Source organism: Protopterus annectens, chromosome 16.part0, assembly GCF_019279795.1.
Source record: "Protopterus annectens isolate FY-2018-M chromosome 16.part0, PAN1.0, whole genome shotgun sequence".
Classification (NCBI taxonomy): domain Eukaryota; kingdom Metazoa; phylum Chordata; order Ceratodontiformes; family Protopteridae; genus Protopterus; species Protopterus annectens.
Genome location: NC_056750.1, coordinates 623,994,329 through 624,018,597, shown reverse-complemented (window position 1 = coordinate 624,018,597; position 24,269 = coordinate 623,994,329). Strand labels below are relative to the sequence as shown.

At 35.7% G+C, this 24,269-nt stretch overlaps 1 protein-coding gene across 1 annotated transcript in view; it reads left to right on the top strand.

The window, feature by feature from the left end:
- The window catches only part of ADAMTS13 (ADAM metallopeptidase with thrombospondin type 1 motif 13), a 1,149,238-nt gene that overhangs the window by 215,833 nt on the left and 909,136 nt on the right, over positions 1-24,269 (top strand). The window contains exons 8-9 of the mRNA XM_044058222.1: positions 586-732; positions 1,743-1,877. Of these exons, the coding sequence (XP_043914157.1) occupies positions 586-732; positions 1,743-1,877 (282 nt within the window). The remainder of the gene's footprint in view (positions 1-585; positions 733-1,742; positions 1,878-24,269) is intronic.

The window sequence follows — 24,269 nt, the reverse complement described above, 5'->3', positions numbered from 1 at the left end:
TTATGTATGCCTTGCCAAGACCCCCCATGGAGCATACCCCATTTGTTTAGGAAAGCTAGGCCTGCCAAACCAAGGGTGAATGTGTGGCTGCCCATCCAGTCATCTCCATAATAATTTATTTGCAGAAAACTGTTTTGATATTTGAATAATAATAATAATAACCTTACAGACCTCAGAATACTCCTTTAGGTAATATCTTCAGTAATATGATAAATATCACTCATATTAAATAGTAAATACAGATATTTAGATACTTTATTATACATTTATTTTACAAATTGTGCATAACTTGATAAAGTTATCTTAATCATTTTGAAGAACAGTGTTTTCTGCAAATCAGTCAGTTTTATAAATGATTCCAGATAAAAATACTGAACTTTGAACTTTTATAGAAAAGAAAGTCTATTGTTGTAACATTTTATTTTTCTAACTGCTGTTCTTTATTACATTTCATTTGTAACAAACATAGAAAAAGAAGAGTTGCTAAAAGTTAAAATAAGACATGAAATACTGATAACCACAACTGAAACATGAAACAGATTTACTGAGTGAGTCCTACAGTCTGATCTTTGTTTTTCTTAACAGGTTTGACCTGGAGTTACCAGATGGAAACAGACAGGTCCGCGGAGTCACACAATTTGGAGGTGCTTGTTCTGCAAATTGGAGTTGTGTGATTGCTGAAGATACTGGTTTTGATCTTGGCATTACCATGGCACATGAGATTGGACACAGGTTAGGATACTTTCATTAAATCTATTCTTTTTTCATTCATTCTTTCTATTAATTTGATCTGCATTAAAGAAATGCACCTGCCACATAGCTTTTAGAAAAATGGCACTCTACGATAGGAATCCTTCAAGAGGAATGTTTCCAAGGTGTAAGTGGATGACTGTGGTATGTTGTCTCCTGCTGCACATATGCAGGTGAACTTACAAGGTGTATGCTGACCATTCCCATTTGAAACATTATATCATTGTACTGACTAACTTGGTAGTGTCCAGAGAAAACATGTATTTTAGCCGCCTAGCCATCATTGCACCAAAGTCATTTTAACCTCCATGTCTCTGTGATTAATATTTTCTGTTTTCATCAAAGTGCATATCATTGCTTTTATAATTTCCACAAATATTTGGAGTATACAGTGACAAAACCTACTTCTCATCTTTCTTTTTTTCAAAGTCTTCTGAAATCTGAACCCAATTTCAGGGCAGTACACCTCCCTGATCAAGCTAATAACATGTCTACTGCAAATTCCACTGCCTGATCTTCTGTGCATCATTCCAGATGATGAAAACAGTATAATTGTAATCCATGTTTCACAATGTTCCTGCTAAGCATCCTCTTTCCCCTAGAAGTGTTTCTCCTTCACAGTGCTCTGTGTTTTAGTAATAGGCACTAGAACTGCAATGTGTGTGGTACTGCAGCTATACTGTACTAGCGGAACATGCGAGCAGGTTTTATTGCTAACTTTTTCATATGATGTATCAGTGTGTCAGGGTTCAGCAGCTCTGGGTCTGACATTGGTTCTCTGTCCTCCTCAGTCTGTTCCACTAGTACATTAGCATGGTGCAGCTGCCTGTGAGTATGCTTTATGATAGGTGAGTAGTGGTACCTCTAGCTAGTACGTGTGCAATCTCTAATTACAGAGCCACCACTTGTCATTTCAAAGTTAACAAGGATTATCTGTTAAGAAAACTACAGCACTGCAAGATTTCTAAAATGCAAATTTTTATTTTTTCAAGCTTTGGGATCAGTCATGATGGAGAGAACAACAGGTGCACAGAGACAGATCATATCATGGCATCTGAAGGGGGCCACAATAGTGTGGACCTCACATGGTCTGAGTGCAGCAGAGAGCAGATTTTAAGCTTCATCAGGTATGAGTGCTACTGGCATATATGTTACTGAAAACCTGTAGTGTAGAATGGCATTAACTGGAACATAAAAGTGTGTTGCAATTTCTCAACTGTTTTTAAATGCTCATTTATGTATGTATGTATGTGTGTATGTATGTATGTTAACTGACTAGGTGGGTTGGTTCTGAAAACCCATTTTAACCATGACCTGGGCTCAAGGCAATTGCATAAATACTTAGCACATAATACAACTGACCAAAATGATACAGTGAGTTACATACACTGATCTGCATGCATTTCAAGTATCATTGATACTGAGACAGTTTGAACACATGTAAGATATAAAACATAATTTACAAGAATCTGTCAATACAGTGAAAGACTGGGTACACAAGATAGAACCATGCTGGATTTCCATTTGACCTTAAGAGAATACTGCTGTACTAAGTAAAGAATAACACGCAAATGTACTTGAAACCAGTAAGGGCTAGAACTGTCTCAGTAGCTTGAAACTGACCCGAAGTCATGCTATCCTTAGAATAAGTAGGTTTAAATTTATAGAATTAACAATTATCAGCATAATAGTTGCATTTATCAGCTTTTTAAGGTGCTCTAATAGTTTTTCTGAAGATTATCTTTAATAATTCTTAATTCTTTTGGAAGGCTAGCACCAACTTTGAAAATGTCATTTCTCAAAAGTGAGACTAAAGTTAGGTTGGCACAACTATATAACCCTAAAGCTGTTTGACTGAAAGGTGTAGGACTCAGTTGTCATGCTGAGCTTCTTAGAGAATGGAGGAGAATGGCATTAGTTGAAATTTAGGACTTGAATAAGTGCGTTAAGTTAAAATGAATCCTCTCCCATTACAACCATCCATTTAACTTTAATAGTCAATGTTACAACACAGAAAAAAAACTGATGATGTTTTCCATGTTCCGTAATAAGAAATTATTGCGTGAAGAATTAATGACTGCTAAAGGAAGGGTATATTCAAGACACATCATTGGAAAATGGTGAGTCTTCTTCCTAGGTAAGCAAGTTGGAATGCCTGTATTATTTGAACTGATTGAAGATTTTGCCAACTAAATAACTCTTGGCCTCTCTGATAAGATATGTGATTATTAATGGCACTTTGATGGTCAGTTATTTGAAATTAAATATATTGCTACAACTTGTTTACAGTCTGAAACATGAACACAACTCATTTCTAGTCTTTTTTTTTTCTAACACTGAGCCAGTTCCAGATTAGGGTTTGGTCATTTGGGAGTAATCCCAGAAACATATTCTTAGCAGAAATGGACTGAAGAAGAAGAGTATCAACCATGTGAGCCCTACTGTTCATAAACATGGCTCACCACTGTGGTTTTGTATTCTTGTCAGAGATTATTACCTTTTTTTCTTTATACTAAATGGCAAGTCCATACAGTTGTAGTGCTTTTGTACACATTATTTATGAGTAGAGTTCATAGAGTACAGTTAAGGGAGGGAAGCTTATAATCCAGTTTATTGATAAAAAGGGAAAATCGATGTGGCAGAGTGTGGATCCCTGTGGCATCCACATTGTGAACAAATTGATGTGGCACAAGACTAGACAAGAATGGTCATTGTAGACAGCTATTCCATAAACCATTTTGTGACACTGTACTGAATTTTACAGAAAACTGAACAGAGAAGGCTGTGTTGTAGTACCTCACATACTTTTAAGATTAACGAAGAGGGCACCCAAAATGACCCTCCTCATTCATAATGTAGATATTTTCCATGAAAGTGTATAATACCATGGTGGTGTTTTAATTGGACTAAAACCATGTTGGCATAGGGAGAGATATAGTCCAGACTCTTTTGTAAACATTTGAATTATATATGCCACAGACAGTTATACTGGCATCATTTAACCCTAAGATATTAGCATATACTGGAACCAGTGACTTTCCAATTTGCTTGTGGAACCTGCTGTAATGGTTTAGAATGTCTTCCCACTGGCTCACTTACATATCTGTGTAGTGCTAGGTAAACCTCTCTTGTGCAGTTGACTAAACATAGGCCACCAGTATGGACCATTTCCTCAGCAGTGTTACACTCCTGGTCTGTCAACAAGGTTCTCATGTATTCAGGCACAATACTGAGTGCTTTGTCCATTTTAAGATCTCCAAACATTTCAAAAGCAGTAATTTGAGATCCATTCACCCTCCCATTAAGATAATTTCTTAGTTCAGTATTAAATCACTGACACTATACTCTGTTTTTTTTCTGCTATGTTCTTTTAAAATAATTCTATAAGCTTAAGATGCAAATCTGACACAATGCATCTGAAATTCTACAGGTGCAACTAGCACTAGGTAAGACTGCAATCCAAACTGTAGCTTGCTACAGATCCCCCACCATGCCCCAAGATTCTTACTACACCTTTCTAAACATACTGGAAAACATTAAGATACAACCAAACACCCTAATACTGGGTCATTTCAACTACCCTGCCATTAATTGGGAAAACTACTCAGGTACCAACACCTTTGCCCAGCAGTTCTTGGAATTCATAAATTCCAACACCCTGGATCATCTAATCCATGGTCCCACCAGGGGCTCAAATATTTTAGAACTGGTCATTACCATCATGGGAGAATGATGCTCCACACCAATGGTCACCCCCTCGTTGGTCAGGTCTGACTATAAACTAATCACCCTTGACATCCACATCCCCCCCCCCAGTAGGGAAACCTCCATAAAAAACTTCTCCAAAGCTAACTTCATGCTACTCAAGTCAGAAGTGACAAACTTCATGACACCCATGCAGACAGGAACTGAAAGTTCAACTGCTGAATCCTACACTAAGGCATTGTACGAGCACATCCACTCGTGCATGAATCGTGTCATTCCAAATAGAACCAAGCCGCTCTCCTCCAAAAAAAGGAAGCCAATCTGGTGGTCCCCAGCCATAAACAATTTATACAACAGAAGGAAGAAACTGTTGCAGAAAAGAGGAAAATCCCAGGATGCAAAATACTCCCTTACCAGCCTCAGTAAGAAGCTAAGATCCCTCATAAAATCCTCCAAAACTAGTTACGAAAATAAAATTGCCAAAATTCCAAGGACAACCACAAGGCATTCTATAGTTATGTCAAGAATCTAAATGGTAATGCTCAGATCTGCTTTGAGCTACAACAGAATGGCATTAAATATACTGATCCCAAGGATATTGCCAATATCCTGGCAGACCGATTCAGTGGCAACTTCACCCCTCCTCTCACCCCCTAAAGGGCCTATCTCAATACCAAAATATTGCCAAATTCCGGTAATCACGGCCACACAGATAAAAAATGCACTCTCCAAATCTAAGAATACAGCATCCATGAGACCAGATGACATCCTGGCTGAGTACTACATGAACTACAAAATGAACTGACACCTCACCTAAGTGTCATGTTTAATCATAGCTTCACCTCAGGCTTTGTGCCCAATGAGTGGTGCACAGCTACAGTTATCCCACTCCACAAGAGGGATCCACCTTGGATCCTGGGAACTACTGTCCCATCAGTCTGATGAGCCTGATCTGCAAAGCCATGGAACACATTATCATGGAACCTATAAACAAAGACATTGGCAATCTTCAAACACTGGACCCCACCCAGTTTGGTTTTGTAAAGGTCCGATCTTGTCTCCTCAACCTGATCACTAAGAGCTTTTCATCAAGAAAAAAGGAGGTCATTGTCCCACTGTACTCATCCCTCATTAGACCCATTATAGAGTATAACACCCTCTTTGGTCTGTACCTCACATGACATCTGCAATGACTGGAAAGGCCACAGAAATACCTCACTAAAAGAATCACAAGTCTAAAGCAGATGCCCTATGCTGACCGTCTAAAAAAACTCCAGTTATACTCTGTCGCATATCGCCTACTCAGAGGCGATCTCTGCTTAACATTCAAGGCCATGTCAAACCCAGAGCTGTTGGACATGCTACACTTAAAGAAATCCCAATCCCTCCGAGCCACACTCTCCAGGGATCTAAACCTGGTCATCACAATGAACAAAACATGCTGGAGGGATAGGTTCCTGACCCAGAGACTCCCCATACTCTGGAATAGACTGCCTATACATGTCAAGCTGAGCACCTCTTTGGCCCTCTTCAAAAGGAACCTTGATGATTGGATGGGAGATAGGAAATTCACCCTGGGGATCATGTCAGTCACCCTGGGGACCAGGGAAGTAAATATTCTGGGAAGAAATAGCCAGGGAATTGTTATGCCTAGGCTTGTATAGGCCGTAGTCCTGATAACATAGTACCAACCTATGAACATTTGGGCAGACAGTTTTGCTAACCGCATGAATTGCATAACCATTGAGCAAAAGAGGAAGTAAATGTAGCCATTGCTCTGGTCTATTTGGTGCTGATTACACACCTGTTCAATTGCCCGTATATAGAGGATTATGATTGGGTCTCCAATCACAAACAGATAATGTATTTGGGACATGGATGTAAAGAAATTCACCTTGAGAGCAAAGCTCAAAGGAAGAAAGTTATTCAATATTGCTCTAATTCATTAAAAAAATAATGGAACAACAGATTTTGCATTGATATGCATTTTCTGAAGAATAACATTAATGAATCTGTATTTATGGTACTTTTGACTGACTATAATCCTTGGCAACAATACAAAAATAGGAAACAAAATTCCAAGGGACAGTTGAGAGGCAAGATAAGTTCCTATCACAAGACCAAGTCATAATATTACTTAGGGGGTGTCTAACAATTGTTATGCATCCTTTAAGTGTTGTTGGGATTGGGTCTTGCTCTAGAGAAGTGCTTTACAGGTTTATTTTTCCCTGATTATGGGAGTGTAATCAGTGCCCTCCACGCATTAGAAAAATATTAAAGTCATTCAACCCTTTATATTGATGAAACAATTTAGTAGTGACTTTGGCATCCAGGGCTGGGTTTCACCTCTGCTACTCACATGCATCTCTTTCTCATACTGATAGTGATTTTTCTTTCTTCTCATTCCTTCCTCTCTTGCACCATGGCCACGTCCTGTGATTTATCCTTTCCTCCAGTGTGGCTCATGCAGTTTCATTCTCCCTGCTGCCTTAAACTCTAGGCATCTCATTTCCATCTCCAACTATTGCAGTTCAAACACATCTTGAGATTATGCATGTAAAACTAAATAATGCAAATGTGTTCCAGGAAGCCAAAAATCCCTGAGTAAAACAGTTTATTAATACAAAAAAAATCAGTTACAAAATTTGCAGTATGCCGATGACTCCACCATAGTCTGCACTGCTTAACCCAACCCTACTACAGCAAATATCTCCAACTGCATTTACCACTTTAGAGACCTGGCTCTACAAAAATCACCTCTCCTTAAACCCTAATAAAACCAAAGTCATAATTTTTGCTCCCAAGAAAAACACTCCCCTTAACACAAAATATCTTGAAATATTCTCTCTTAATGCCAGTAACATTGAAGTAGTGACTCACACCAAATTGTTAGGGATAATAATCAATGAAAACCTTAAATGTGATCTCCATGTTCATAGCAACATCAGCAAGACCCACAGAAAACTCGGTCTACTCTATAGACATAGCAAAGTTCCTCTCCCTCCCCACAAGGCAAGTACTTGCCTCATCTTACCTACTTCCTTCCCTAGTTTGTGGTGCACCGCTATTAACCAACCTCCAATCGTCCCTGAAATCTAAACTAAAAACTTGCTCTAACAAGACTGCTAGATTCGCAACAAATAGTTGCCACTCTACCCACCACTGTATTCCACTAAATAAACTACATTGGCTTGAATTCCCCCACCACTTAACCTTTTATCAACTAACTACCACACATAAACTAATTAATGAACACCAAGACTGCCCTGCCCTAAAATCCTTATTCATTCATTATAAACCTAACAGACCCCTAAGATCTGAAAATGAATACCTTCTACAAATCTACAAACCTACACTACCTGCCAGCATAGATGGCCTTAGGCATAGGCCAACTAGGCAGCCTATGGTGCTGCTCTAGCAGGGGCGCTTTTCCAGTACTTATTTGTTTAATTTTTTTGTGGTAAAGAAATAGTATCTTTAAAAATATTTTAAATGAATACAGGCCAAAACTGAAGAGTAAGACAAACTGTGAGAAAAAGTAAGAAAAATGTAATATGGGTGGTATAGGAAGACCACGATGGGGTCATCAGGTGATGTGGGGGGGTGTTCTGGTGCTCTTTTGCCTAGGGTACCACTTCACCAAATGCTGGCCCTGCCTGCCGGTCAGCTATTATACTCCTAGGTCATTGCATGGAATAGCCTACCTATGTGCATTCACTCACATCATTGCTCCACTACCTTTAAAACTGTCCTGCATGCATATTTCCTCTCCAGATGGACTTGTAACTGCTCAATACCTCTGGCAGCTATTACTGTATTTTTAGATTCTTCTATTCACTTTTACTTTCCTCCTCACACATACCTCACTACATACTTGTGCACACTTCTTCTCCTACTGACTAATTATCACTAATTTCCCCTCTCTTTCTACTTAATCAATACAGCTAAGAAGCTGTACCCCAACCCCCCTACTACACTTCCTTACATGCCCTATTACCCTAATACTGCTACAGTAATATAGCAGTTCTCTCACCCTCCTCATCTATTGAACTGCCCATCTTTTCTATACTCTGTATTTTCTCTGCTCACCCTATTCTTCTTCTGCCAGCTTATCTTACTGTACCCAACTTCTCTGCTTGCTCTCTCTCTCTCTCTCTCTCTCTCTCTCTCTCTCTCTAGATATATATATATATATATATATATATATATACTTAACACATGTGACTTATAGTACTGTATTGGCTACATGCATTTTTCTCTTTCATTTGTTATGTACTGGCTTAGACTTTAACTGTGCCTTCAATTGTATTGTAATTGTGCTGGCTTAAACTAATTACCTGTGTCAATTTATATTTCCCTGTTGTACTGGTGTTTTATAATGCATTTTGTTGTGTTTTGTTGTATAATGCATTTTGTTTTACTAATCTACTCTAAATATTATGTTTTGTTGTATAATGCATTTTGTTTTACTAATCTGTTCTGAATATTATGCACATTCATATTAACTGACTTTGGAGCTTTTCTCCCTGGGCCTCCACTAAAAATGAGTTATTCTTCACCCAGTGGACTTTCCTGTAAACAAATGCCAATAAATAAAGACTTATGCCTCGCAATGGTCAAAGTACCAGTGGCAGCAAACCCAGTGCTGTGACACCTGCCAGTCACCAACTGGGCAGTAAGCATATATATTATCTACCATTTTCCATTATACTGTTAGCACTATAGACAGACTCATACACACAGAATGTACCAGCGAGCCATAGAGCAATGTTAGAATAGCTAATGGTGACCAAAAGCAGTGTGTCATGTCTGGCTTTGACTCCACTGCCCATGGCAGCAAACCCAATGTACAGACATCTGCTGGACACTATCAGGAGAGCAGGTACATGTCCTAAAGATAGATTATACAGTTTTCTGTTCACGACTTTGCACCCCTCACAAACACCACAGGTGTACCAACCCCCATATACCTTCTCCACACATTCACAGACTCCCACCACTTGGACAGAAAGTATGGCAAACACAGGACAAAGAGAGAGAGAGACAGAAAGACACATACATAAATAGACACAGAAATAGAGAGAGACAGAGAGTAACAGACAAAACATGTCAGAGTTGAGATGACATTATATTAATAAAATAAATTAAATATTGGCTTGTATATCTGACAGCACAGTGGTGCAGCAGATAGTGTTGTCACCTCACAGCAAGAAGTTCCCTGGTTCAATTCTTGACTGGTGTGCCTTCTCTGAGGAGTCTTCATGTCCACCCTTTATTTGCATAGGTTTCCTCTGGGTGCTCTGGTTTCCTCCTTTTATTCAAAAGACATGCAGTAGGTAGATTGGACACTCTAAATTAGCCAAAAGTTTGTGTATGGTGTGGAAGAACTAATGCAGCAGGGCTAGGCCCTGGTAGTGTAAACCATGGCTCTAGATGATTGTCACTGTTGAATGACACACCGAACCCATGTGCAAAATGAGAAAAAGGGTTATGGATGGATCCTATGATTCCAGTATTATTTAGCACATTGTCCATAGTACTTCTAGCCATTACATCTTACTGTGATGTGTCAGTACACTAATTGCTCATTATGTTACTATTATAAATAAGCTGTTTACTGATCATTATCCCACTGGCAGTGCTGCATGACTACAGTGCAGCTATCAGCGACAGATTCCTCCAAATAAGTACCATCACTCGACTCCCATTGTACGGTATGATCCTGGCCAGTATAGTTTATCCTTGTACATTCTAATCCCTGTCATTTTCTGCTAGTATATAATTTTACCACTGTACAATTGATCTGCGTATAGTTCTTATACAGGTTACAAGAGACTTCAACTTCCATTTTCTTCATGAAATTTAAGCTTGTATAGATTCCATCATATATTTCATTCCTTTTTCAGTGGTGAACTGGTCATAATACAGCCATGTCATTCAAGTTTCTGTAGCATGCATGACCATATCACTGCTAGATGGGTAAATACCTTATTGTGATGCAATCATCATGATGATGCCCAGGACTCTTGATAGTTGTAGTATGCTGCAGAGTATTCACAGCTTAGGTTAGCACCACATATCACACAGTTTAGTGATGGCTCAGTGCTGTTGTGTTTTAGTAGACAGAAGGCACAATGCTTTCTGCATTTTTATTCAGAAATGTGGTCCCTCCTGACATGGTTGTTCCACTCACTGGAGCATAATATTTCTGGTACAATAAAGAACTTGTCAGTTGTTGAGCCAACATGAGTGTAAACAGCTCCAGCTCTGTCTGGTAATTCGGTTGTATGTGTTAATGAAAACTGCCATGTCTGAAGTGAAGTAGGTAGTTCATTCCTGTCACAATATAATATAAATGCATTTGCGATGGCCACATTCCATAGAAACCAGAAACAGTTCACTCACCATTTCACAGCACTTCTGTCCATTGCATAACAAGTCTGCAATTAGTCCACAGTATTTGCTTAACTCATGTAGTTGTTTTACAACAGCAAAAAAGAAGCTAATGGAAACCATCTTGTTGCTTTATTCTTATGATAGGCTGCAGTTTAGGGAGGTCTGTGTTTGTTGAAATGAGAAAATTGCAGGACAGTCTTTCTGTGCTGTTGCAGGTAAGGGTCACTTTGTCATTTTTCATTAGGGGACTATTCATATTTAATTTCTTCTTATGATCATGTAGTCATCCTGTATAACTGCAGTACATTTATGCACTACAAAAGCCTTGGTTAGACTTACTGATACAAAGTTATCGAAGTACACAAAGTATGATATCTCAGTATCTGACAAATGCTCTATTACCTACACAGACACTGTGTATGAGTTACCAGCCTCTGTGAGGTATTTACTCAGACTGCTTCTACAAATGTATTGCATGACATGCAACTACCTATACTAAGCATCAGCATACTTAAAGCTATGTATTCCATATATTACACATTTTTCTAGTTAAAATATATTTTGTAAACCTGGTGTGAGATAGCATGTGTTACATACTTTTTTCTTCTGTCATTGTTAACTAAAGTACTAGCAAACTAGTTCTAGTTCATCTAACAGTTCTTCATACTTTTCTGGTAAATTCCATTATCTCAACATGTCTGATAGAAGTACTTTATTGCCTGATCTGTATTCCACTTTCTGTCTGTATTTACATGTTATTTAAGTAACATCCTATGTAATCTTGGAGGTGCATTGAATAATGATTTTCTGAATATGCTATGTAAGATACTAAACATTTATTGTTAGTGGATATGTCAATAGTGATAGTAGGAGATTTCAACTGTAACCTAGAGAAAGAAAAAGGAAAGACATGGGATATTAAGATGTTAAGAGAATTAATAAAATGTGGAGATTTAAAAGTAAGAAAGAATAAAGAATGGACATAAAATGGGGAGATTTTAAGACTGAAATTGATTGTATGGTTTGCTCTAATGATATGAAAGACATAACAGGATGAAGTACAGATGACAGAGTTTTCAGATCAGACAGCATTATGGGTTAGGATAAGGAAGACAGGAAAAAAATTTAGAAGGGGGGTGGATAAAATGAGGAAAAAAGATGAGAGAAAAACTATGAAAAGATCATATGACAATGAAACCATTTTATAAAAATTGGACATATTGATGGATAATGTATAAGCAGAAGTATTAAATATATTTAAAGGAGAGAGAAGATTAAAGAAGAAATAAGATGGAATATTAAGAAATTATGCAAACTATGAGAAAGAGATACAATAAGTAAGTGACAAAATAAGGGAAATAGAAGCTGTATGAAAATAATAGAGAAAATGTCAAATGATTTTATGTAGACAAAAATGTCTTCTGAAAAGAAGAAAGAGGGTGCTTCTTATTTAGGAAAATAAGTAAAAATAAGAGACTGAAGGATAAATGATATCATAGATGGTAAAGAGGACCTAAAAATACAATCAAGAAGATATCATGGAGGTGGTAGAGAAATTTGTGAATTAATGTATGAGAAAAGGAAATAGATGGGCAAGAAGAATGGAAGATGAAAAAATGTCTTAAAGAGTAAAGACATTTTTAGAAAAGAATATAACAGCAGAAGTAGATCAGATGATATAATAAGCTATAACAGAATCAACACCAGGATTAGATGTTCTAAGTTATGAGTATTATAAGAAAATGAATTATATCTATATGGAAAAATGATGAAATAAAAAAAAAACTGTAGGCCTATAGCACTAGAGAATATTGTCTATAAAATATTTATAAAAATACTACTAAAAATATGGGGAAAGTATTGGACGAGGTAATAGGAGAATGTAAAAGGAAGATAGGTGAAAGAAATGTTAATTATAGTGAAGAAGTAAGAGAGGTAGTATTGAAAGAAAACAAAGAAGTAAGATTAGTAGCCTGTGACATTGCTAAAGCTTTTGGTAAACTCATGACATGATGGGGTAGATTTTAGAGGCATGTATAGGAGAAAAAATATTAATATAATAAAGAAATGTTATGAAGAGTCATAGTTACAGGTTATGACAAATGGATAGATGGAAGAAAATAAGTATTAAGAGATGGGTAAAACAGGATGCCCAAAGACCATGTGTTATTTGTAGAATATAGTACTACAGATACATATATATAAATTGAGACAGGCAAGATGGGAGATGGAAGAAAAAGTTATATTACCAATATGTATGATGTTTGCAGATGATATGGTTCTAATAATAAAAAAAACAAGGTATGGATATGTGTGGCTGCAATAAAAGTTGAAAGGCTGTTAACAGATGGTTTGCAATTAAATAAAATGAAGTGTAAGAGATGAGGAAATAAAATAATAAGGAAAGAAAAAAATATTTTGGGAGTGAAATTTGATGAGTATGAAAGTGTAATAAATCAACGGAAACAGAGATACTGGAACAAATAAAAAATGTTTGCTTCCTGAAAAGTTTTTATCATTTCAGAAAAAAGGCACTTGTGTTTAATACATTTGTTTTAAGGAAAACTAATATATTTTGGTAAATGTATACATTTCCCTCTTAAATGGAAAAAAGTTATTAAATATTTTTTACTATCATTTGAGACTGAAGGATGAACCCAGTGAGAAGAGAGATAATGTATAATAATAATAAGAAAAAGGTGGTTTGAATGCAAAAATGCAAGTGGTTCATTTAGCATCTATATATTTATTTTGGGTAATGAAAAATATTAGAGAAAAAGAAGTAATAGGTAAGATGCTACATGAAAAATATAAAATGTATGGGGTAAAAAGAGAAAGAAAAGAAAAGGGGACCAGATGGAAGAAAAAGAATACAAGAATAAAACTAAATTATGGAAATTAAAATGAAGTGGTGTTCATGGGAACAGAAAATAATGGTATAACACGATTTTGGGAAAATGGTGCACTCATGGAAGGAATTAAAAGAAGATGAAAACGGCAATAAAAGTCAGAAAAAAGGTTTGAAAGTTTTATGAAGTAAGATTTTTGTGCAGAATGTTATTATTTAACTTACCAGTGAAAGGGAATTTAAAATATAAGGTAATGGAGGAGAGCATGTGTTGATTGCAATGAAAAAAAACAATAAAACATTGTTTTTGGACTATAAAAAGAATAAAACATTTTGGGAAAAGTTTAAAATGATTTTAAATGGGAAGGATTTGCATTTTTAATATGAATTTGATATTGTATGGAGGTATGATAAAGTTAAAAAATGTGATACTGATAAATGGGCTGAAGTCTTGTTTGTGGCAGTATTGGTGATGTAGAAAAGAAGCTGTGAAGATTTGTTATACAACAAGAAAAAAGGAAGAAGATGGTGTATTAGCTAAAACGAGGCATCTCTTCTATAAAAAAAGTATAGGGATAGAGGATAAATATAAAAGGAGAAGGAATGAAAGAAACATAATTGTTTATATAATTTCTTTTGTTTTGCTAACTTGTAAATAATTTTAAATAGGAATGAAAAAATGAGAGTGTAAATAATTGAATTATTTTTTTATGATATGAAATGAATGAAAATACTAATAAAGTAACCACTACTCCTTTTTTATAAGTGCCAAGGGATCTTTTACACTCACCTGAGCAGCAACCAAATCAGGCAGATAGGACCTGGGTTTAATGTCTCATTTGATATTTGGCACACTCAGGAGTGTATCATCTATTTAATGTTATACTGAGCCTCAGTAATAAATAATTCATCCAAGTACCTTGTGAGAGAATAGAACTCATAGCCTTTTGATCTACCAGTACCAAAGCAAAGTGTGCTACTTGTTGAGATAGTATTTTATTATGAATGGCACCACAACTCTACACTGCTAAGTTTAATTTTTGTCTACATTCCTAGTCAATCCATTTAACTCTTATTTATTTGTCTTTGTTGCCCAGGAAAGCCTGACTAGATAAATCCCATTTTCAAAGGAGGTTTGAGGAGAAAAGCTCCAGCAGATGCATTTAAGGTACTCATGCCTAAACATTCTTTTTCACAAAGATACTTTCTTAAGGCATCTAGCTACATACAGGTAAATGCTATGTAGTGACACTATGCAAAGACAAAACAGGTATTTCTTCTGTGGTGACATTGTACGTGATATTACATACAAAGTATAATATATTTAGTATGCAGACAGTTCATGTGCAATATATGTGACAAACAGGCATTGGATATGACATACGAGACATGGATAAGGAGGGTTACAATCTAGATGTTAGGAATACATAAAATTGAGATAAGGAGTATGAAACATTAGTGGATAGATAGTAGTTAAACATAGAGGGAGGACAGAGACATTGTTTGGCTGTTTAATCAAGAGCAATGGAGGTAAGGATACTAGGGTACTTACTGACATAGAACCTTGTTATAACAGAGTGAATATAGAGAGAGGTAAACTTATTATAAATCAGAGGTAGCACTGTCTGTATAAATTGGTTGTTGAACTGAGATGGTATGCTGTCAGTCGTGTTAGAAGTGGAAAGAGACTGAGTAAAGTGGGTGTTGAATTGAGATGGTATGGAGTCAGCGATGTTAGAAGTGGAAGGAGATGGTCTGATGGTTTGGCCAGGATGCAGTTTGCTTATCATGAATTTTTTTAATTCTTATATTGAAGGCTGGCATATTAGGTTTGTGGTTCCTAGAGAGATTTCTGAAATGCCTAACTGTATGAAATGCATTTTGTGTTCTGTTTTTATGCCAGTTTTTTCAGAATTTGCCTCTTTGAACTATGATGTTTTTAGTTTCCATAGTTAGCCATGGTGTAGGGTTTGATTTAGCACGTTTTATTCATGCAGGGCTTTGCTGTTCAGAATACTTATAAAAGTTTCATTAAAGCGTGAGACAGCAGCATCAAGTTGATTGGATTTAAATATGTTCCAGTTATATTATGTCAGAGAATTGACAAAAATGTCTTTGTTAAATATTCTTATGTTATGTATTTGGTTATAAATTAAGTTTTTGGATTAGGTACACTAGTTTCTGATTGCATGGGTGGGAAGATGGTCACTTATTATGTCTGTCAGACATCCAAATATTTGAAATGTGTTTGGTTTGTTGGTAAGGATCTAGTCTAAAGCTGAGTGTTTGTCAGACTTTCTATTGATGCTAGTGTGGCTGTTTAAAGCCAAATACATTAAGTAGTACAGGGAAAGTGTCATTGTCAATCAGCTTTGAGTATATGTTGAGGTTACATACTATGGTAGCTTCTTGTTGAGTATGGTGAGCTGTCCAGTAGAGGGTATCTTGTGGAATACAAGTAGCTGATAGCTGAGATACACCCAGACTTTCTGTTTTTGATGTTTTAAGATAGAAGGGGTTTTAGATTGTTAAATGTTGTGATCTGTAAGGGAGTGGGTTATAAACAGTTTTTATAGATAATGACAACACCACCATCTTTGTTTCTCCTGTCAAGCCTGAGTTTATTAAATCCAGGGGGCTGATTCATTGTCTAATATATCTTTCCTTACCAGGTTTCAATGGTAACTAGTATATTAGGGAAGTACATAACTAGATATGCATGAATGTCTTGGATTTTGTTACATATACTTTTAACATTTCTGTTTAGGGTCAGGAGTTTGGAATCAGTGGTAGATGGTTAAGTAGACCTGGAAGCTTTTGTCTTAGTTGGATTGTTGTGTCATTGTTTACTGGGGCCTGGGTTGGGGTGAATACCACAGCTGAGTTTCTGGGTGGAATTACTGTATATAAAAGTGAAGAGCCACTTACATTTCAGTTTAGGTTTTAGTGTAATTTTGTGGGTAAGGACTTTGACTTGATGTATCTGTAGTTGAAGAGGTTTGGGAAATAATGGTAGTGTAATATGACATTTTGTGGTGGGTTTGAGGTGAACTATGGTGTGGTAAGCATGGGCTGTTAGAACTCTTGCTCTTTCTTTTCACCTTACATTGTTCAGATGCAACCGATGTATCCTCACAAGAGTTTGCCTTCTCAGTTAACCAGGAATTATTAGCTTGCCAGGTTTGAACATTAAGAATGTATTTCTTCTTCGGAATAAAAATAAGACTAAATCTCTCTTCTTACCAACAGTTTTTACTCAAGCCAACCTCTCATTATAATTATTTTTCAGTAATTGCATTTCTAAGTCTGCATCAGTACACCTTTGGACTTCATCTTCTTTTTTCTTTTCTTCTGTCATTGTTAACTAAAGTACTAGCAAACTAGCTCTGGTTCATCTAACAGTTCTTCTTACTTTTCTGGTAAATTCCATCAGCTCAACATGTCTGATAGAAGTACTTTATTGCCTGATCTGTATTCCACTTTCAGTCCATATTTACATGTTATTTAAGTAACATCCTATGTAATCTTGGAGGTGCATTGAATAATGATTTTCTGAATATGCTATGTAAGGGTTTATGGTCTGTTTCCACCTGAATGTCCTTGCTACAGAAATATTCATTGAAGTTCTCACTTCCATAAACAATGCTAAATGCATTTTCTGTTTGTTACTTGTACGTGTCAATGCTTCTGACCCAGAGTCAACTTTTCTTGACTCTTCTATTATTGCAAATGGTATACTATTCTAACTGGCATCTAAATGCTATACAAACTGACATTTTCATATCATAGTAATCCAACACTGCTGCTGTAACTAGTTTTCTAAACATTTCAGAACTGTTTGAAATTTAACCTTCATATTCAGAATAGTATAAAAACACCCCAGCTCTAGTTTTGCTCTTAGTGTGATCTGAATATTGGTGAGAATAAAGTAGAGAAGGAAGGAGGGATGCATTAGCAAGAGTAACTTGAAAGGAGTTGGTAGAGAATCTTTTTGTGATCTGTAGAGCATACTGAGTTTTTGATGTGTATTTTTTTATATATTATTTTGAATCTTCTTTTTTTTTTTTTTTTTTTTTTTTGGCTTTTCCTGTTAGGGATTGCCACAGTAGAACAACGGTCTGCAGAATGTTTGGCAATTGGAGTTTTACAGTGTCGAGTAGCCAGCCCGATGCCCAACCTTCCACAGAAGGCAAACACACATGCACACACTCACACCTAGGGCCAATTTAGATTGTTCAATCCACCTGCAGCATGTCTTTGGAATGTGGGAGGAAACCGGAGCACCCGGAGAAAACCCACATGACCACAGGGAAGACATGCAGACTCCGCACGGGAGGCACCCAGCTGAGAATTAAACTGGAGAACCCCTTGTTGTGAGGTGGCAATGCTAACTGCTGCACCACTGCAGCTGCCTGTTTATATTATTTTGAATATGAAGGTCATATTTTAGTTGATTATATATTGTGACTCTAAGTAATGGGTTCCTATCAGAAGACCGAAGACGCATTTTGTCGAATGTGTCTTGGTCGAACTTCAAATGTCGAAAACGCAAAATGACTAAGTGGCATATAAGCAAATTCTTTCCCTGAGAAAGAAGTCGCTTGGCCGCTTCCATCACTTTGCCATTTTCGGCAATGTAGTGCGATTTCTGAGTTTGTATATTTAAGTAGGGGGTGTGTTGGGGGCACAGCTCCCCTCGAGGGGTGTGGGAGGCAAAGCCCCCCATTTTATGTAATGCTTGAATGTGTTTTTTTGTTTGTTTTTTTTTGGGAACAGCGATTTCTTTTCCCTGGGAAAAAAATCGCTGTTCTGGTAGTTCGATGTGTTGTGAATTCAAACTTTTGAGTTCGATATAACAATGTTCGATCATTTGATCATTCATTGTTATAATACAGACGCTAAATAATTTAGCATATGGTACAATCTGTATTTCAGTGTTATTAAGAGAAGATATTTTGAAGGTTTTTTTAGATTTGCTTGAGATCTGAGGAAATATATATATATGTATATATATATATATATATATATATATATATATATATATATATATATATATATATATATATATCCAAAAACAAACAATGCTGGGGAAAAAAGAACCACTGGTGTGTAAAAGCAAACAAAGTCAAGAAGTAAAAATGAGAAATACAACCAGTGGTACACAGCAGAGGTAGATCCAAATTGTAGTTTAATGTAAAGAATAAAACACAGATGAGTGCTTTCACATATAGCTTCCTCAGATCAAAAGACAGAGTAAAGCACTAGCTACTTATAGTACAAATTCAATAGTGCATCCAATCAATGAAAGAGGCATTAACAGGTTGCTAGGTACTTAGAACTAATAATTAATCACCAGCACTTCTTAAAGTCAACCTGGAAATAATATGCTTCAAGCCAAGATAAAAACAAGTTAGAAACACAAGTGTATATGTGTGCACACCAACCATATGCAAAACATATAAAACTTAATATATGTAAAATCTGTAATGTCTATAATATTAAAAATAATAATAATATTAAAAACATGTATAATGTAAAACTGTGACTGAATGACTAAGGACTATCTCTGTGTGTATGTATATATCTCTCATGTCTCTAGAGATGAAATATTATTCAAATATCAGTGGAAACAATGTGTATAGCTTAATGTATGATAACTAAATAATGTATAGACTCACATCACAATAAACTTCACTGTACATTATAGTTAACACTCAAATGCAGAAAATGTATAGCTAAACACAACAGGTAATTTGGTCTAAGACACCAAAGACTAGACAGAAAGAGATTATCTCTTATTTAGGGGTCTAGCTCTCAGTGCAGGTTGTATTGAGACATGTTCATTTAGGCCAGGGGAACAATGGCCCCCTAGCCTAAAGATCCACTTCATCTCTGCTTGGTACGTTTTATTAACCAAATCACCCACTCTGACGTCTAGGTTTAACACCTCTAACACTAAAAATATGAACTCATGTCCATCACCAAATGTGTTCATATACTTCGCTACTGCACTGTAATTCAGACCCCTCCATGTGCAATATAAATGATCTTGTATCCTCTCCCTCAAACGTCTGTTAGTCTTGCCAACATAGAAGCTTTTGCAGGTTATACAGTCTGCCATTGGAAAATGTGTAAAAGACTTATCATAGATAGGATGTATATATCTCCCTGATTCATCAATATAGTTGCAAAAAGAGCAACTATTACACTTGGCAGTATGTGGTGCTACATTCTCAGTCTTCATTACAGAATTGCGTTGGGAAAAACACAATTTTTGCCATATAGATTTTTTATTTTTGTAACCAAATCTAGGTCTATCATCCACCACCTTGGAAATCTCTGTGTTGGCTCCTAAAATAGGCCAGTGTCTAAGTATAATCTCCCTAATGTTCTTTTAATCACGTGAAAATGTAAGGCTAAGAAATGGAACTAAATCCTTAGCCTTGTTATCCACAGGTTGTGATGTTAGAGATTGAGAAAAATATGGTTTCCCTCTGGTTTGTCTACAGTTCCTAGTGTTTTGTTGTGCGTACTGTAACTCAGCATCATGGTACCCTCTAGAGGTAAAGTCAGCATATATCTGATCTAGCCCTACTTTAAAATGTTGGTCATTACTATGTAAGTGACTTATCCTCAGATTCTGTCCTTTCAAGACATTACGAAAAACATGACCAGATACATACTATTACAATGTACATACGTAGGTCTATAGCATTCCTTTCTGAAAAGTTTAGGCTCAATGCTATTGTTTGCGCTCTTAACTAACAAAATATCCAAGAACTCTATTTTCACCTCTGAATATTTGAATGTAAATTTCAAAAAGCTGCTGCTTGTATTCAAGCCTTCGACAAATTGGTATAGTTGTAATAAATCACCTCTCCACAACAAAAACAGGTCATCTACAAATCATCTATAGAAGGGCACATATGATATATAATAATTAGAGTTGTACATCACATCATCCTCCCAACTCGACATGACTGGGTTGGTATAGCTATTGGTACAGGAAGTGCCCATAGCTACGCCAGAGGTCTGCAGGTAATACTTCTCATTAAAGGTGAATGCATTGTTCTTCAACACCATTTCCATCAGTAGGCATAAGCAATCTATATGTCTAGAATCATACATGCTCTTATTCAATAGAACCTCTTTAATCATCTGTATGCCATCATAATTCGGTATGTAAGTAAATAAGGATGTAACATCCATGGTGACCAACAATCCCATATCTCTATCTCCATTTTCCTCTACAAAAGCATGTAGGTCCTGCAAAAAATGCTTAGTATCCATTAGCACATATTTACAACGGGATAGAATGGGTTTAAATTGCTTGTCAAGGTATATAGATATAGGCTCGGTAAGCCACCAACTCCCTGCAACAATTGGTCTAAAATGGGAGCATAGTGCATCCTTATGTATTTTGGGTAAACAATTGAGAATTGATACTCTAGGATCTTCAACTAAAAAATTGTTATAAAGCTCACTGGTCAGCAAATAATTCTCTAAACATTCTGTAATTGAATTTATAATGCTCTCACTTATTTTCAGAACATCATTCCTATCAATCAATTTGTAGGTGTTGATATCATCAAGTATACGATTAATACGTCCGATATAAAAGTGTCTGTCCATCACAACTATTTGACCGCCTTTATCAGCAAGTCTGATTGAAATATTATTGTTATTTTGTAACTCACTAAGTGCACGTTCTTCACTTATGTTAACAAAACCTTTTCTTCTCTTGTTATTATTCAATTACTCGTAAATGTCTCTCACACATCTTAACAAAGGTTACAAATATATACATATATATATATATATATATATATATATATATATATATATATATATATATGGGTCTACTTAATTTGATCAAAAGACCATTTGACCTAAACCCATTTGATTGAAATTTAATTAGATTGAAAACTAGTATTCAAGGCATAAAACTTGGATTTGCCTCCCTTCCCAATGTCTTGCGACACTGGATTTGGTATATATAGTTAGGGGGTGTGTGGGTGGTGCAGCCCCCACCTAGTTTCCTTTAAAAGAAGAAAATAAAACAAAAAGTACACCCCACACCCCTCCTAACTATATATACCAACTCCAGGGTCACACATCATTGGGGAGGAGGACAAATCCCAGTTTAATTCCTTGAATACTGGTTTTCGATCAAATGAAATTTCAGTCAAATGGGTTTAGGTCAAATGGTCTTTCGATCAAATGAAGTAGACCCATATATATATATATATATATATATATATATATACATATATATATATATATATATATATATATATATATATATATATATATATATATATATATGTGTGTGTGTGTGTATGTATAAATATATATATATATATATATATATATATATATATATATATATATATATATATATATATATATGTATATTTATATATATATATATATATATATATATATTATATATATAGATAGATATAGATAGATATATATAAATAGACACATAGATATATATGGGTCTACTATGATTCACTGAAATCCTATTTCACTGAATTTCACCACACCCTCAAAAAGTCGCTGAAAGCTCAAATCACTGAAAACTCATTTCACTGAATCACACTTCACTGAAAGTAAGTACTGTTGGGCAAATAAAATGTATATGCTCTTTTCCCTACTGTAGTGCAATCCTGGAGCTAGTATATATTGTTAGGGAGGGTGTAGGGGGCACAGCCCCTCACATTGGGGGGTGTGGGGGGCATAACCCCCCCATCTACTAAGCTTTTATATTTATCAATCTGATTTCACTAAAAGCTAACAATATAAAACCAAAAGTAAGTGGGGGGGGTTACATCCCCCTAGCTATATATACAACTCGAGAATTGCACTACAGTGGGGAAAAGGGCATATAAGTTTTATTTGCCCAACAGTACTTACATTCAGTGAAATGTGATTCAGTGAAATAAGTTTTCAGTGATTTGAACTTTCAGAGATTTGGTGTGAGTGTTTTGAAATTCAGTGAAATGAGTTTTCAGTGAATCAAAGTAGATCCACACACACACACACACACACACACACACACACACACATATATATCTATCTATATATATATATATATATATATATATATATATATATATATATATATTTTTTTTTTTTTTTTGGATTGAGGAGAAGTTGGTTGCCACAGTTTTCAATAGAGCTGAAGTCCTTTTGAGTGATGGTTTGTAAATAGGAAACACTATCAGATGAATAGATAACAGTGGAATGAATCATCTCCATATTGTGTAAGCATAGCTTGTTGGGAGGAACTGTGTAGGTTGTTTATAAATATGTTAGATTTTAAGAAGGTAACCAGGGAAGTTCTGCTATGATCTGGGTGAAAGCTATGTTGGGTAGATGGTGCTGGGTTTTCTTGGAGTAGATGTAAAAGTTGTTTATGAATGCATTTTTCTAATATTTTGGAAAAAATGTATCTACATACACACTGTGTATATCTATATCTATCTATATATATATATATATATATATATATATATAGGGTTTACTTACGTACTCGAAAACCATTGTGGAAAATTACAATAGCAACCAATAAAAATAACAAAGGAAAAAAATGTCAAAAATTCAAAATCAAATTGTTGGCATTTTATGAACTTACCTCCACATCTAGTGTCATCTAACACGTGTTTTGCAGAGTGCAAACCCCCCTGCACCCCCCATGTGGGGGGCTGTACCGTCCACACCCCCTGCTACTTATATATACACAAATTACGAGATCGCACTACAGTGAGGGAAAGGGCACATTTCCCGATTCCCACTATAGTGCGATCTGGATTCAAAATATTGAATGCGCAACAGTGAATGCTATTGTGCATGCACTGTTGTAACTTCAACATTTTTTTTCTGCTCATTTGAAATGAAAACTTGCTTTCAGGATTACACATTTTCACACTGAAGGTGCGACATTTTGATTGTAATTATATATATATATATATACATATATATATATATATATATATATATATATATATATATATATATATAAAACAAACAATAACCAGTCCCACAGTTATTAGAACACACAAACCCTCAGGAGATAGCAAATTCGAACTGATACAATGTCCATATAATTAACCAAATCCACTTCGATAAATGCAGCTTCACAAAATTCAATTTTGAGGCAGAAGAAACAATCCAGTTGAAAAAATGATGATTTATTATAGAAGGTGGTGAGTGCTTTCGCAGAGATCACCTCTGCTTCATCAGACAACAAAAGAAGAACTAACATCCATTATATAGCTAAAACCTTCTCAATTAGTGCATCAATAAAACAATGACACAATAAATCAATAAATTAATTAACTAATCAACTGTTTACACAATAGACAAGTCTCCTCTACTGCTGTACCAAATCTACTAGAACGTCCTAACTGACTAAAAAATCACAACAACAATATTAAATAATTGCAAGAATACAAAATACAAAATAAAATAGTCATAATATAAGCTATCCTAGAACGTCTTAGCAATAACAAATGCTATTTAATAATGACCCTATGTCACAAGGGACTAAGAAGTGTGGACGTTG